Source organism: Crocodylus siamensis, chromosome 12, assembly GCF_052110815.1.
Source record: "Crocodylus siamensis isolate JL-2025a chromosome 12, ASM5211081v1, whole genome shotgun sequence".
Taxonomy (NCBI): Eukaryota; Metazoa; Chordata; order Crocodylia; family Crocodylidae; genus Crocodylus; species Crocodylus siamensis.
In genome coordinates this window covers 12043573-12060500 of record NC_143406.1, presented here as the reverse complement: position 1 = coordinate 12060500, position 16928 = coordinate 12043573, and the positions used below count along the sequence as shown (strand labels likewise).

The 16928-nt window shown below is 47.4% G+C and overlaps 1 protein-coding gene across 1 annotated transcript; it reads left to right on the top strand.

The window, feature by feature from the left end:
• The first annotated feature begins 455 nt into the window (after positions 1–455).
• TMEM52 (transmembrane protein 52) lies at positions 456–6515 on the top strand. The gene is made up of 5 exons (XM_090024459.1): positions 456–701; positions 790–833; positions 1557–1601; positions 3483–3652; positions 4175–6515. Exons 1-5 carry the CDS (start codon positions 561–563, stop codon positions 4489–4491), a joined length of 717 nt encoding a protein of 238 aa, XP_089880585.1. The 5' UTR covers positions 456–560; the 3' UTR covers positions 4492–6515.
• The last annotated feature ends 10413 nt before the right edge of the window (positions 6516–16928 follow it).

The following is a 16928-nucleotide window of genomic DNA, read 5'->3' as shown; positions in this document are numbered from 1 at the left end:
AGCTGCTCCGTGCTTTGTTCGCCGCGGCGATCCGTTCATGGCTCGTTTGGGGCGTTTCACGGGAACTCTTCAGGCGGAGCGAGCTTAGGCCAAATCAATCCCCAGTCTCTGAACCGGGGGTGCTTCTGTTAAAGAGACGACTGGCCGAAACCGGGCTTGTTTGCGCTTCTTTGTTGGAAATGGGGGGTGGCAAAAAAGAGCCGTTCCCCTGCGGTTTTCTTTCTCTCACGGCAAAACTGGAGCGCGTCTGAACCTTGGAATGACAAAAGGTAAAAAATAAACAAATAAATCTGCTTGTTTGTTTTGCGACCTGCAAGACAACCGCGGGCGCTTCTCTGAGCGCGGCTCCCGCCTCTCTGGGAGGCCGCGGGCGGCCCCTGCCGTTGTCCCGCGTTTCCTGGCTGAGGGGCGGGCGCGGGAGGCGGGAGGCGGGCCGCTCCTCCCGCCTCAGACAAAGAGCGCGGCCCACACCCGCCCCTCGGCTCCGCCCGGCACCGGGCGCCCCGGGCTGAGCGCGGGCAGGGCAGGGCGGGGCAGGGCTGGGCCGGGCCGGGGGATAAATGCCCGGGCCGGAGGGCAGCGCCCGGCTGGCGGCTCCTTGGGGCCGCGGTGCGGGGTGTGGCCGGAGCATGGCTGGCAACGGGTGCAACCGCCGCCGTCTCCTCCTCCTCCTCCTTCTCCTCACGCTGCTGCTGCTGCAGGTGCGTGCGGGCGCGGGGTCTGGCTGCTGCGGGGCGGGTGCGGCGCCGCGGTCTGACCCTGCTCCTCTCCTCTCCCCTCCTCTCCTAGGCGGCGCCCGGCTCTGCCCAGACTACCTGCGAGGCCCCTGAGCAGTAAGTACCGGCTCCCGCCCCCGAGAGCGCCTCTGTCCTTGTCTCCCCGCCAGCCGGGCTGGGATGCAAGATCCTCCCTTTTGGAAGCCTTTTTGGAGAGCTGCCTGGGGCAATGAGCACCATCTCCAGCAGCTGGAGGCTTGATGCTGCTTTAATTTGCTTCAGCCTGTGTATCCTGATGATCTCCATGCATGTGCCGGTGGTACTGGAGGGGTAAAGGCCCTGGCTCTCTGCAGCTGAGTGTGCATGACTTGGCCAGGTGCATCAGTGTTTTTCTTCTCCCCTGCCAGCGTGCTGCTGAGTTGAGGGAGAGAGGCACCCATGTTTTGCATCGTGGATGGTTTGGAGTAAAATGTCTCTTGCACAAAGATGCTATCAAAAGCGTCTGAGCAGGAGGAAGGAAGCTGCCTCAGGCTGGGACTTTCAAATGGACCCAAGTTGTGTCCACCTTCCACCAAATTCAAACGCCTGACTCTCGCGTGCCGTTTTGGCCTTTTTGAATGCATAAACTCTGCAGGTCTTTACAGTTTCCAGTCCCACAGTCACTTTGGGTTTTGCTTCATTTTAGCATCACCCTAAGTTCCTTTTGGGTCCGTTTTCTTAAGCTGCTGATTTGGCTTCCCTTCTTCACTTTGCAATTAGTATAAAGTTTATCTTTTGTCACCAAACGTAATGCCTGAATGTAGAGATTGAAGTTAGTCATTTATCTACCTTTGTTTGTAGGTGCACTCAGAATATGTCTAGCTGGACTAGCCTGTGGTATGTCTGGTAAGTTCATGTCTCTCTTATCTAATGTGGAATAGACTCGGAAGAAGTTGTGGTAAACAATATCAATAGGAAGAGACAAACTTATCAAATTGTGGCTTTTACTGGAGGACTTAGGTGAATGAAGGCTGCCAGTGGAGTACATCTCAGATGAGCTAGATCAGATGCATGGGGGACAATACTTGTAGTGCCTCGCTTCCAACCTCCAGCATGAGTCTGAAAAGGTGGGGGAACCACCCATTTCACAAGGCATTCATTGGAAAATGTCAGCACTCAGTTTTCACTTAATTTTTGGCCACAGAAAACTAATAGAACAATGTTTCTCTCACAAAGAGCTTAGGAAGACCACAGCAGGTCAGAAATGTCTTTAACTTTATGGCTTCCTATCTGAAATCTCTGGGATTATCTTGTAAATCATGTCTGCGCACCTAACGGTGCTAACATTGCACGGCCCCGCAACAAGGATCATAAGGAAAGACACTAGTTGAGAATCACTGTTAAAATCTAAAGCCTTCATACCTCTTCTGTACAGATAACCTTGTTAAAGAAATTTGCAGCCCAGCGTGAGTAAGGCTTGGCATTGTATCATGTAATGTTTCTCCTTCATATCTCTACCTTTTATGGGAGGGAAAACTGTTACATTACGATGTTCTTTCTTTCAAGGATTGCTGAACTCCTGTTCATTGACAAACTGGTAACCTTGTTTATTGGCTGGTTTTATTTTTATAAAGGAGAAAAAATGAATAGTAAGACAAACATGGTTTTTATAGAGTTAGGTCACTCCTCCAGAATGTGTGCTACAATTAACCTGGCTTAAAGCTTAATTTGATCAGATGCATATATGCTGAATTTCCTGGGGGATAGTGCAAGTGAGCCAATATTAACAACTTCATCAATGGGACTAAAGTAATGTAGGCTTTTAGCCAGAGTGGTGGGGGGGAATTGCTGATATGCAGAATTGTTTAAAAAATTACTGGTCATTTTAAGATTGTCTTGATCACTGCTGTGATTTGGCTGACGGTTGCAAGCAGTGACACTCAAGTGCCAGTGAAATTGGTTGTGCAGATTTGCACCACTGGAATACAGCATCTCCTCTCCATCAGAGGTCCCTCTTAACATGCCTAGACATGAATGCTTTGCTAAGAGTGTATCCTCATTCAGTTTGGGGAGTGCTAGGAAATTCTGATTGGCTGGTGATGAGGTAATCTCTTCTCTCACTAGTAGAATGTTTCATTGTGAAATTCTACCAAGGCAGGGTGTTCACATCACAAAAAATGACCCTAAATTAGCCTAAAAAAGGCTTTTCTAAAGTAGCAATTTGATATGGCTATAGCTGGAAGGTAGGAAAGTGTCTTTCAAACTACTTGAGAGGAAGCAGCTACATGCATTGGTTTTCTACAGCATATTAAATACTGTCCCATGGAAATGGGGCAACTATCGTAAAACTGAGGCCCCACATTGCAGACTTGATAGCTGACTGGTGTGCATTAAGAGAGCTGCTTGTGCTAACAGAAAGGTTCTCTTGTTAAAATTCAGTGAGAATAGATTGTTTAAACATGCCCTGTATTATACTGTAGGTTACTTTTTGCCATTAAGACTTTTAATAATCTGGGAGTGCAAAGAAGGAATTATTTTGGAGGTCTGATTTTTAACCTGCTAACGTTCTTTAATCAGAAAAAAGATGGAATTATACTGAGGTCTCTTCTGATCTGGGTATTTAATTTGCACCCAGATACAGGAGTCAGCACCTCTTGAAACTGATTCTTGTGCAATTCAGCCTGGCCTTTCAAAGGGAGTCCCTAATAGTTTACATTTCTTCCATATGTGGAAGAAGGAAAGTATCAGTAATAAAGGGATGGTTTCCCTTCTCTCTACCTCTCCTAGGCTGATCCTGCTGACTGTGTTCATGCTTCTGCTATGTGGTATCACAGCAAGCTGTGTGAAGATTTGCTGCCGGAAAAAGAGGCCCCCAGTCCAGGCCTTTCCTAGGCGTCCCTATGATTTGACAGTCATCACTATTGACAACGACAGCACTGCCCACAGCACGGTTACCTGTGAGTGTTTTGTAGTAACTAATCAATTGGTGTTTAACTCTTCAGATGCTACATAGGGCATTCCCACTTCAGAGTCTTCATATCTTCAAGGCAAATGGTCACTCATTCTCAACACTGTGGCTGTTTGTGATGCTAACATACATACTCATTCCAGTATGTAATTCTTGGGCCGGTGGGATGGAAATCTTGGGCACAGCGGGTGAAATGACTTCCACAAAGCAGCACAAACACGGTGACCTGCCTGGGCAGATGACACCTGGGAAGTCAAATCAACACCAGGGTCCATCTGATCCAGAGTAAGAGGTAGAAGGCAAGAATGACTTGGTTCTGGAGAAATGCACTTTTTTTCTTAGTTGCTTTCCCAATGGGGGTGAGCAGGTTCCCTCATGGTAGTTCTTGACTACCAATGCCAATCATGATGGGTGCAGTAATTTTGTTGGGCGGGAGAGAAGGCAGGATTACATCTTTATGCAGAATCCTATTCTACTCGATGTCTAAGTCCTCTGGTGTTTTCTCTTTCAGCATACAGTTCCTTGCAATACCCCCAGAGCACCTCACTTCCCCTTCCCTTTGGGGAGACGGATAGGAGCACTATGTCTCCTCCAGCCTACAGCCTTTATGCTATGGAGCTGCCGCCCTCTTATGATGAGGCCATCAAAATGGGCAAGCCCTACATGGAGACAGTGCTAGTGGGCCAGAAACCCAGTGACGTCTCAGAACGGGGGACACCTGAAGAACCAAATCAGCACCAGGGTTCATCTGATCCAGTGCCTGGCAATCCAGAGACACAGCCAAGTTCAGGTGACCCACAAGTTGCAACAGAACAACCTCAGTTCTAGCCCACTAAGGGGTGGGAGACTGAGTGGTGCAAGGACCTTGAGAAGTACCGAGGACACAACATTTGGACAGGTTACCATGGAAGGATGCCCAACTTCAAGTCCTTGCAATAATCTGTCATAGGAGAGGAATGTTTCCTATGACTGCAGTAACCTTCTGTTAACGCTTCAAGGGTATCGCATGAAATAAGAGGAGGGCAGTTTAAAAATATCTCCTATGGGTGAGACATGGACACTAGCTTGTCTCTCCCTGTGAAAAACGATGCCCTGTACTCATGGGAATAAAAAGGGTAGTGGCTTGCTACTGTTCTAGCAAAGCCTTTAGTAGATGCCAGAGTGGCACAAGTGGTGGATCATTTTTTCCCAGATGGAAGTTTCCCAAACTTGAGTAGAAGTGGAGACTAAAGCGCAGATTTTCTACAGCTTGTCTTTTCTTTGGAGAAGGTTAACTGTCCAGCAAATTGCTGAATTGCTGAACTCGTTGCTACGTAACGGCAAATGTTCCTTAAACTGAAGGAAAACGGCATTCAAGGACCTAACCATTGTGTACAGATTGAAATGCAATATGCTATGTTTCATGATATCGGGGGCTGGGTGGGGGGCAGGGAAAAGATTTCTCAACTTTCTAGAGTCCTGAATCCTTTAAAAATGCTTCATTTCCAGAATGAAGTGATGTTTATGCTATTCTTCCTGTTGGTTGTGCCAGCTACAGTGCAAATTGGCTTCATGGAGTAACTTTTACATGTGACTTGGAATACTTTAATTATATCAATACCTTCTTTTTGCTGACTGAACCCAATGGGTTTGGAAACTCATTTTCGTAAACGTTTAATGCCCTGTCAGCACAGTAAGCCAGTAGTGTAAATTTCAGAAAGTAAAATTTTAAAACGGCAATGCTTGGTCTTTTATCATGAGTTTTTACTTTTTATTTTATAGTTATTTTTCTTAAATAATAATAAAATACATAACCTTTTAAAACCAATCACTTGCTATGGTGAGATCCAAGTAATTTAACTTTAAGGAATGTGAAGAAAAATATGTGATATGAATATCTCTGGGATTCAGAGTGACCTAGACAAATTGGAGGATTAGGCCAAAAGAAATCTTACAAAGTTCAGCAAAGACAAGTGCAACGTCCTGCGCTTAGGATGGAGGAATCCCCTGCACTGCTGCAACCTGGAGACTGGCTTGCTAAGCAGCAGCTCTGCAAAAAAGGACCTGGGGGTTACAGTGGTCAAGAAGGCGGATATGAGTCAGCAATGTGCCTATGTTGCCAAGAAGGCTAACTGCAGACTGGGCTGCATCAGTAGGAGCATTGCCAGCAGATCAAGGGAAGTGATTGTTTGGCTGTATTCTGCACTGGTGAAGCCATCTGGAATACTGTGTTCAGTTTTGGACCCCCCTCTACAGAAAAGACATAGACAAATTGGAGAGAGTCCAGAGGAGGGCAGTGAAAATGGTTCTGGAGCTGGGGCACATGACTTGTGAGGAAAGACTGAGCGAACGGGGCTTATATAGCCTGGAGAGGGGAAGATCAAGAGGGGATTTGATAGCAGCCTTCAACGCTCTGAAAAGTGGTTCTGCGGAGGATGGAGCTGGACTGTTCTCGCTGGTGATGGATAACAGAAAAAGGAGCAATGGTCTCAAGTTGTAGCAAGGGAGTTCTAAGTTGGATATTGGGGAGAAAAAAATTCTCACTAGGAAGGTGGTGAAGCACTAGAACAGGTTACCTAGAGAGGTAGTGGAATCTCCATCCTTGGAAGCTTTCAAGACGCAGCTTGGCAAAGCCCTGGCTGGGATGATTTAGTTGGGGCTGGTCCTGCTTTGAGCAGGCGGTAGGACTAGATGACTGCCTGAGGTCCCCTCCAACCCTCACTTTCTATGATTCTGAGATGTGGGAAGCATTGAATAATAAAGAGGATTCTTTCACATTCTCTAGCTATTCCTAGAGTGGATTATATGGGATTCTAAACTAAATTTTTCTGTATGTATAAACCTGCCTCTGGATAAAACTTTCTAAAACCCTAGTCCTGTGAAGTTGATCAAACTTTGATAATGTCACTTTTTCTGATGTCAACATGCAATTTTGTTCAGACCTTTTTTTCTTGCTGCAATTATTGGAAGGAAAACTGAGTATTGAGATCAAGGGTAATGTGGACTTCAGAAGTAGAAGAAAACAGGATGGGAAAGAAGCTATAGCTGCAGTCAGCTGTACTGGGCAAAAATTGTAATTAATGAGGCTTACTGCTGGTATCCAGTTATCCAGCTTTAAGCATTTACACCAGGGGTCAGCAGTGTTTTTTAGCTGGAGTGCTGAAACACCTCAACCCTGACCCATGTCTCAAATTTGGCATGGTAGGGGTAGGCTATGGAGGAGCTGTGAAGGGGCCCAGTCCTCATTGCTGGCAACAGGTGTATGCACATCTCTGGACTGGGGTTGTGCTGCCTTGGCCCCTTTGCTGCCCTGCACCCCAAGGTACATGCACAGAGCTGCTGTTTGCAGCCTGCCAGTCACCTACTGCAGCTGCCCAGAGCACGGTCTGGCTGTGGCAGGCAGCTGGGAGGCTACAAACAGCTGCACTGGGCTCCAGAGCCCCAGTGAGGCTGGCTGCTGGTGGTAGGTGCACACATGCCTCTGGGTGGATGGCAGGGGAAGGGCCTGGGGCAGCGCAACCCTGGCCCCTCCCCTGCTGTCTGCCCAGAGGCACATGTGCAACCACCATGGAACCCAGCTAAGGATTTTAGAGCTTGGTGCAGCAATTTGCAGCCTCCCGGTTGCCTGCCACACACAGCCCTGGCTCTGGACATTTGGAACAGGCAGCCAGCAGGCTGCAAACAGCTGCACCAGGCTCTGGAGCGCCAGCTTCCTGGTGGCAGCAGCTGCATGTGCGCCTCCAGGCAGATGGTGGGGGAGGGGGCCAGGGTTGCCCTCCCTACCTTGTGTGCCATGCTCTGGCATGGATGCCAGGGGTTGCTGACCCCTGATCTAAGTACACTTATTGGAGTGCTGAAGCCTTGCACACTAAGCAATTGAACTGTCAATGTACAAGAGCAGAAGTGAAGGGAAGGGGAAGGCAAACAAGTCCCAAAGTAAAGGGCCCAATTATGATGTCTGTAGCAAATAAAAATGTTTACTGCCAAGATGAATAACCTCTTTGGTGGAAGATACTGTGTCAGAAGAAAAGAATTTAGAGTGGGAAACATTCCTGGTTACTGTAAGAATAAGCCAATGGTCTATGAGGACTAATCATGGACTTTACTCTGTTTATCAGCACTTGGGCGCCTGGTATAGAAGGAAGTGGCTCAGATTTTGATCAGTTATAAGGACTTGGCTTTGGAATTCAGGTGGCTGTTGACATTTCTTTTTCTTCCCTTTTGCTTTCCCAACAACCTTCCCCTGATTGCCCTTCAAGCCTCATGCCCTTCAGCTTTTATCAGCAGGGAGTGGGCTTTGCAGGTGGGGTTCAGATGGGGAGGTAATGGCTAGTGTAATGAATCCCAGACAGTCACAGTACCTTCCAGCTTGAACTAAGAGGTGGTAACTGATGAGGCATCACAGCAGGTGAGGTGGAGAGACTTTTTTGCCTTTCCCAATCCCAGTCTTTCTTTTTAGGTAAGGCTTGTTATGATTTAGTTTCTAGAGTCGGCAGCATGACTGGCCTCTGTTGTATTTCATATTTACACTCCTGTGACTGAAACTGCAGGAGTGAATGAGTCAAGGAAAAAGGAGGAGGGAGTGTTTGTGTGAATGGGTGTTTTCTGAGGTCAGCTGCTTTGACAAAAGGCACTGAAACTATGTGGCTAAGTCTCATGGCTATTTCCTTTCTTTAAGCTCTCCTGGCTCCTATTCTTCTCAATTATGACATTTATTTTAAGCCTGTTAATTGATGCAGCTAATAACTACACCACAGCTGTACCACAATAAGCAAAGAAATACAGAGCTGGGGTCAGAACAGGCGGTTTTAAGTCACATATGCTCAAAGCCGGGAATTCTGCTCCAAGTCTTTGCTGGCAAGGCTTTTTGTGTTGTTTTTTCAGTTCTGTTTCTTTTGGATTTTCTCCACATTGCAGAAAGGTCGAGTATCTTCCCCTGCCCTGGCAGTGAAATGAGTGGGGCCTTTGAGACTACACTGGGTGGACAAAGAGAAAATTCAGAACTAAGCAAAACCATCAGCATCCACTGCAATAACTGAAATCTGGCTCCTAACAAGGACACACAGTTTTGCAGAAAACTCCTCTCTTGCCACCCTCTAATGGTAATGGATAGGGATCTACTGAATTCATGGCAGAAGTGGGGCATGCTGCAATTCCTTTAATCCTGTGTGTTCCTGCACATGCCACCCTGCCACTGATTGGTGAAGGGACCCCCCTTGCAGCTCAGTGAGAGCTCACCTGATCAGTGGGGAGATGAAAACTGCAGTTCTAAATATGGCACCATTTCTACCTCCTGCCCCTGAACGGCTGTGGGGCCCTGGCAGCCATGCTGCTTGCTGCTGACCAGCGGGGGGGGGGACAAAATCAGTGCCATGTTTAAAAATGCAGTTTTTGCTTCCCTATCAGTCACGAGGGAGTGGTGAGGCCCCTCTGCCAGTCAACCGCGGGGGGGGAGCACATGGGGGAACCTGCAAGGTTAAAGGAGCCACCGCACACCCTACTTCCACCATGAATTTGATAAGTCCCTAGTAATGAATGAATGATGCATGCTAAAGACCTGGTATCCTTTAGTTCTTCAGTTTCTGTTAGCTTCTTCTAGGGTTTTGGGGTTTCAGCACTTCTGCCAACCTGGATCTTAGCCTTGGGGGATGATGATTGGGCCTGTGCGAAGCAGCTAGTATTCGTTTTGGATTCAGATTCAGCCCATTCAGGGGACAGTGATTTGATTTTAATCCCTGTCCTGATTCAATTCGGCCAAATCCGATTTGGAGATTGGACTGCTGCAGGCCCGTGCACCGCCTGCCCCAGCTCCCGGCTCTTTGGGGAAAAAAGCCCAAATTCAATGGGTGCTGCCAGGTGGGGGGCCATCACCATTTCCCGCCCCCATTCCCCCCCGCTGCATGAGGGGCTCTGCATGAGCTCCCCCAGACCCCTCACGAGTGCTCCACCTGGGCCAGCTCTGGCCCTTTAAGGGGGGGGAAAAAACCCTGAGGAAATCTCTGCACTCACTCCTGCCAGCAGGGGGCAATCCCCACTGCCCCCCACCATGTGGGGGGGCTCTGCATGTGCCCCCAAAGCCCCGAGGCTGCTGCAGGAGCAGTGAGTCCTGCTGTTTTCCTCAGCTTTTTTTTTTTTTCTTAAAGGGCTGGAGCTGGCCCAGGTGGGGCACCCATGGGGGGGCAAGGGGGGTGTTGGGGGGCTTGTGCAGAACTCCCCATGCAGTGTGGGCAAGTGGCAAGCAGCGGGGATCGCCCCCCTGCCCGGCAGCACCAGGGCTTTTTTTTAAGTACTGAGCTGAGGCTGGGGAAGCTGGGCCGGGGGCTGGCAGGAGTCCCCCCATGGTCCCCTGCCCCTACTTACCAGCTTGGGGTCAGCTGCAGCCCCTTGCTGCAGCCACTGGGGACTGCCCAAATCACTGAAGCTCTCCAAATCTTTTCTGAAGACTCGGAGAGCTTTGAGTCGTTTTGGACCTTTAAATTGGTCCCAATTCGATTCGGATTCAGAGATTCAGCCACTGAATCGGGCTGAATCTCCTCCAAATTGAATCACCACCCAAAGCTTTGCACAGCCCTAATGATAATGAGAAGCTCTTCAGAGTATGAAACATTTTTCCTCCTTACTGCAGTGATGTGTGATAGTTTGCAAAGCAAACTTCTCACAGACAGGGTGAGAACTTATTTGTTTGATTCCAGACCAAATGAAAACTTACTGACTCAGTTAAGTCTGCTGGGAAAGATAGTTCATGGTGGGAAATGATCATAGAGGCGCGGAGCTACAGGTGGTACCACGTTGTGACTGGGGCTTTCTGAGTTCAGTTTTCACACACATCGCTAACTTGCATGCTTTGCTGACCAAGCACTAAACCCCTGTGCTCAAGTTACATTCCTCACTACTAGAAACGAACTGATACAGGCAGGGGCAGACCAGGGCTCTGATTTCAGCAAGTGAAATACAAATGTTACACAGAGCAAGGACACGATCATATTCCTATTTCAGTGAAAGGAAATCTGGCCTTGGACTTCAATGGAAGCAGAAGCAGGCTTTGTTGTATACTTTCCAGCCAGATGACCGTCTCTGCTCAGGCTTGGGTTTTTCCAGGCTATGACTTTCTAAAACAAACTGTGATAAGTTGCAGAGTTCCTGATGCAAATCCAGACTGTGCCAGCACTGGCATGTTACATGGGCACAACTTCCTGTTGTGAAGCAAAACAATGCCGGTGAAGCCTGTATGCTCCTGTTAGACTGTTTTGATAATTGACTGTTGGTAGTTTGCCTTTTAATTGTTAAACTAGAAAAGCATGCTATGTTTGTATTCAAAATCACAGGGAAAAATAAGAACACGCTACGAACAGTACCCACCTCTTATATGGCTCTTTTCATTAGAGCTCACTGGTAATTATTGCATTCATGAAAAGGTGAAGTGTCATGCATAAGCTCCTACAGCAGATTAGCAGCAGAGCTAGGGAACAGCTAGCCCCTAACCCCCTGAGTTCCAGTGCAGGATGCTGTTCCCTAGCCTGTACTGCTAGTGTTCACAGAAGCTGTTTGAGCTACTTCTTTTACATAGTGAGCTTGCACTTGGCCTTTTTAACCCATAGTTCATTAATGTACAGCAGTGGTCACCAATCAGTGGATCCCGATCCACCGGGAGATCTTGGAGCCTCTTGGAGTCGATCCAAGTCTTGGGTGGGGGGCTGAGCCTGCTAAATCAGGGATTACCTGATGGAATAAAGTTCTAAACCCACTGGCCTTTAGATTTTGAGAGCCCTCAGTGGATTCCTCCATTGCTAAACCCATCTCACTCTTGTTGGCCGTTGAGGCAGGTAGGTCCTTTTTGTCTTTTGCAACTTGCCTGCTGTTGCATTGGATTAGTTAACCAGGTGAGCCTTTGTAAAATAAGTAGGTTTGACAAGTTTGGCTGGTAGTACTATTAAGCTGTCTCAGGGCACCTACAGATGTGCTCAGAGAGCCATGCTAATTAAAGCACGTCGAGTGTCATGTGTATCAGCGTCCCCACACTGAAAAATGGTAGGGAGGCACTTTGAACCAAAGCTCATTGAACAACCTACAGGAGTCTTGAAATGCTGCATTTCCTCCTCTTTTACATACTATCTACAGCCTCCCCCATATACAAAATCTTGCTAACTGTTCTTGTATATTAAACACTATAAAAGTAATGGTCCCAAACACTGTATTTGGCAATAGTGATGCTGTAGTGTGTTGGGCTACTATTACAGATGCCTATAATATTGATTTCAAGAACGGTGTGATATGCTATGATTATAAATTAAGGTTGATTCTTATGAATCAAACCATTGAGATTTACATACCGAATAGAACAGGTTTGACAAGGCCCATATTTCAGAGGGTGAATTTGGTTCTCCTTTTTGATTAAAATAGATGGGAATGGTCAGGAGAAGCTTTTGTTTAGAAAAGTGGCCATTTTCCATCCAATTTTTCAAACAAAAAAATTGGACCTTCTGCTGAGCTTTAGCTTTAGAGAGGGGAAGGGCTCCTTTACGCTCCAAATGCAAGGAGGAGAGGGGAGAAATCTCCCCAACCTGTCTGTCCTCAGAGCTATTAGGTTCACTCCACCTTCCCCCGAGGCCTTTTCTGCCACAGACTGCCCCAAAGGTGCAACTACAGGGTAAAGAGAGAGTCCTTGTGCAACTCTATGGGGGCACTACTGTTCAGCCTCGACGTGGACAAATCCCTGTCCCTTGCAGCAACACTGCTGAGGTCCTCCTTCATTTGCTCAGTGACACTGTTTGCTAACAATGAAGCCTTCTCATTCCCCTTCCTCCCCCACCCCCACCAAGCCTAGGCCTGCTTGAGCCCCTGGCACCCTCCCTACCACGGGCCCCAGTCACCTTGGCTAGGGACAGAAGTTACACATAAATCAGTTTAAGTGACCAGAGACAGGTTTAAACCCATAACAGAACAGAAGTTCAGTGCACATAAACCAGTTTCAAAATGGCTAAAACCGGTTTGAGATGAATCTGGTTGAATGCAGTATCAGACTCAACTGATTTGTGTCAAACTGGTTTATGAAACTTCTGTCCCTGACCCTTGACACCCAGCGGCTGAAGCAGGTCACTACGTGCTGCCTGTGGACGCTGAAGATGTCCTGGATGACAGCAATGCAACCCTCAAGAAAGCCCTGATTGCCCTGTCAAGAGAGAGGGAAATCCCTCCTCCATTGCCTTCCTGTTGCTCATTTTGACTCCTGTGGGTCTTAACACTTTGGCCAGTTGGAAGAAACAGGAGGTCCCTGTAGAAAGTGATGGACACATTGGAAAACTAAGATAAATCAATGCTTACCCAGGGCAGGCAGAGGGCAGGCAATCCCTCTTTCACCTCAGGCTCCCTTGAGGCTCTAGGAAGACCAATTCTTCTCTCTGCTTCTGCAGTCCCCACAAGAGATAATAGCGGGGCCCTGCCTCAAGGACAAGGACCAGTGCTGAGGATAACCTCAGTAATGGCTGAGGGCTGCCCCGAGAGGTGTTACTATAGCAACAGAGGCTTGAGAAGTGCCACAAGTAGCACTTGCTTCCACCTCCCCTTCACCCTGGTTTGGAGGAAAGTGCAGAGAGGGATGCCACTGCCCAGCAAATTCAGGTCCCCATGTCCCTGCTGGGCCTGGCCCTAGTGTGCCATTAGCTCCCTGACCTGGAGACTTTGCACGGCGGAGGTCCTGCGCCTGCAGGGAACTCTAGGAGAGCCCTGTGCAGTGAAAGGCTGGTGCTGGGCTCTCTGCTCACACAGACCCACTCTGGGGCTGAGCCCGCCAAGCGGTTCCTGTAGTAAACCCATTCCCGGGGCTAAAGGTAGTAGAGAATGCAGCTCCTGCTCCTCTCTTGGTCCCCCACAACAAAATCCCCCTCCATCTCGACTGGCATAGTGGCCCTTCAATCAAACCCGAATTCCTGGTTGTGACGTGAAAAGCCTAGGCACTTGTTGCTGCCACGGGCAATTTGGTCTTGTTTCTGATACAAACTGGCTCCATCTGAATGGTGAAATAACAGGCACCTGTGCATGTGCTGGAGCTCTGCTCCAGTATGTGCTAATTTGCACACACCAGAGCAGGCTCAATTTCATAGATTTCATTTCATAGACATTCGGGCTGGAAGGGACCCCGGAGGATCATCGAGTTCAGCCCCCCGCTCTTGCTGCAAGTCTGCTGGAGCATGCTAATTAGCACGTTCCAGCAGCCTCCGTGTCACATGTCTTCAGCATCCTCATGTTTCAGTATGACGACGGGGGCACTTTGATTAAAGTTCGTCAAATAAGCTTTAGTTAAAGCGCCCCTGCTGCTATTTTGAAGTGCAGGATGCTAAATACATGTGGCACAGTGGGCTCTTTAATTAAAGCAGCTCCCAGAACCGCCCTAATTGAAGTGCCCCCCAACCCCTCCAACTGCATGTGTATAGACCAGTGGTTCCCAACCTTTTTTTGTTGCAGCCCTAAATTGGCCACCAACAGGACCTCCCAACATGGCACCACGAGGGCTGCTGGGAGCAGTGTGGTGGCAGCAGCAGCAGCCCAGGGACGGGGGCAAGGGAGCTGCCATTGCCCCCTTTTTATGTGAGTGTGTGTGGGGGGGCCCTTTGCAACCCTACTGAGGACCCCCCGCGACCCTGATAGGGGTCATGCCCTGAGGTTCGGACCCAATGGCAGAGACACTCAGTGTCAAGAATCCCACCCTGCATAGCTGAAGGAAGTGCTCTAATCTGTGTAAGAGGCAGTACCACACGGAGGAGATTTTAGCAAAAGGATCTTGGGAATTTATCATGAGCAAGAGCATGCGGTCATGATGGGAAGAAACATTAAACTGGCTCTCAGCTCTTTGATTGGTGGCCAGTGTTTTGACTGGGAAGTTGAGGGTTTGTTTTTGGTTGGGGGTTTTGTTTTGTGAGCTAACTTCATTTTTGCTCCTGCCTGTAAGAGACCATTTGTTTGCACTGTAACACAGGCCCTGTCTACACAAGAGGATTTAATTGGTTTCAAAATGGGACACTCCTATTTTGGCTTCAGAGTTATTCTATTTAGCTTAACCTAGGTGATTCCTCATTGATCTAAGCCAAACTGCAATAAATCTGGTTTAAACTTATTTAAATCAGTTTGCATTAGGGTTTGCATTAGGTTCAAAACCACACCTTTCTCTAAACTACTACCAACTTATTAGGGTTGACAAGATATCATTAAACCATCTCTGTTTTCTCAAGTATTTAATTGTGGTGAATATCTGAAAAGAAAATCTCTTTTCCTTCTGATTTTCAATAGCAGGTTGCTGCAAGGGAAATTATCACTATTTTCAGCTCTCATGGGAGCATATGCTTTTGGCTGAAGAGCTTGTGAATTTTTTTCCTGCCTGGTAAGCATTAAGTTATGGGACTCTTAAATTAATAACATTTTATTGGATCAAGTGGTATGGAGGAGGAGAGAGATGAGGAAATCTCTCTTGCAAGCAAGCTAAGGACGTACAGGTTGGATGAATGAACTGTAAGGTGGATAGACAATGGGCTGAATCATTGGGCTTAAAGGGTAGTAATCAATGGCTCCATGTCTACTTGGCAGCTGGTATCAAATGCAGTGCTCCAGGGGCCAGTTCTAGGGCTGGTTTTGTTCAATATTTTCATCAATGACCTAAAAAAAGGGATGGATTTTACCCTCAGCAAAATGCACATCAAGCTCAGGGGAGCAGTAAATATGCTGGAGGGTAGGGCCAGGATTCAGAGAGCTTGACAAATTGGAGGACTGGACCAAAAGGAAACCTCATGAGGTTCAGTAAGACGAACTGCAAAGTCCTGCACTTAGGATGGAACAATCCCGCGTACCAGCTCAGGCTGGGGACTGACTGGCTGGGCAGCAGTTCTGCAGAAAAGGACCTGGGGGTTACTGTGGACAATACGCTGGATATGAGCCAACAGTGTCCCCTTGTTGCCAAGAAGACTAATAGCATCCTGGGCTGCATTAATAGGAGCGCTGCCAGCAGATCAAGGGAAGTGATTATTCCCCTCTATTCAGCACTGGTGAGGCCACGTCTGGAGTACTGTGTTCAGTTTTGGGCCCCCCCACTGCAGAAAGGACATGGACAAATTGAAGAGAGTCCAGCAGAGGGCAATGAAAATGTTAGGGAGTTGGTGCACATGGGCTTATTTAGTCTGGAGAAGAGAAGACTGAGGGGGGATTTAATAGCAGCCTTCAGCTACCTGAAGGGGGGTTCCAAGGAGGATGGACCTAGACTGTTCTCAGTGGTGGCAGATGAGCAATGGACTTAAGTTGCAGAAAGAGAAGTTTAGGTTAGCAATTAGGAAAAACTTTCTCACTAGCTGGGTAGGAAAACCCTGGAATAGATTACCCAGAGAGGTTGTGGAATCTCCATCCTTGTACATTTTTAAGACCCAGCCAGCCTTGGCTGGGATAATCTAGTTGGGGCTGGTCCTGCTTCGAGCAGAGGGCCAGACTAGATGACCTTCTGAGGTCCCTTTCAACCCTAATATTCTGTGATTCTATAAAATAACTTTTTTCTTATCTGAAAATCTTTTTTTTGTTCCTATATTTTAGGATAAGAAAAAAGTCATTTTATAGAATCACAGAATATTAGGGTTGAAAGGGACCTCAGAAGGTCATGTAGTCTTAAAGTTGCTGACAATTAGTAGGATTTTCAAAAGCAACATTTCCCTTTATGATTTTAGATAAATTTGTAAATCTAGCCCCACAAAAAGAGAACATCTGTTAGGATGGACTTTCCTGAACTCTGCAGGACATACAGTATTACCAGGTTTTCCTCTCCTTTTCCACTTCCATTCCTGATCCACTGTTCTCTGGGTCAAAAGTGTTCTGCAGCATTAGAGGTGTTTCCATCTACTCCATAGCCCAGACTGCAGCACAAAGGTCACCTCTGTTTTTTCCCCACTCAGACCACTGAAATATTGTATTTTCCTTAAAATTCAGTGTAATGTGAGCTGTGCTTTAGGCACTCCCCCAAGGGGCCTTATTTGGCCTGCTGTGAAAATTTGAAGTTTAAGCAATTTTAACTATGATGTGAAACTTTTTTATATGGATAAAAGCAGGTGTGGAACTGAAAGCAAACCTCTGTCCCAGGAGTGATTTATACTGTAGAAGTGAGAGCCCTGGCAAGGCCCACACATTCCTTTCCCAAGTACATGATGTTCCTTTCACATGACTCTTTTTAAAGCCATATTGGAAAGACTTTCTTTATAAAGTTTATTAATAAACAAATTATGGTGTTTGTACAATTTCCATGGCCTGTAACCAATTTC

Coding starts and splice junctions, on each gene's coding strand:
- TMEM52 (XM_090024459.1), top strand. CDS start 561: ATGCCCGGGCCGGAGGGCAGCGCCCGGCTGGCGGCTCCTTGGGGCCGC. Junction 702..789: donor TCACGCTGCTGCTGCTGCAG/GTGCGTGCGGGC, acceptor CTCCTCTCCTAG/GCGGCGCCCGGCTCTGCCCA. Junction 3,653..4,174: donor TGCCCACAGCACGGTTACCT/GTGAGTGTTTTG, acceptor TTTCTCTTTCAG/CATACAGTTCCTTGCAATAC.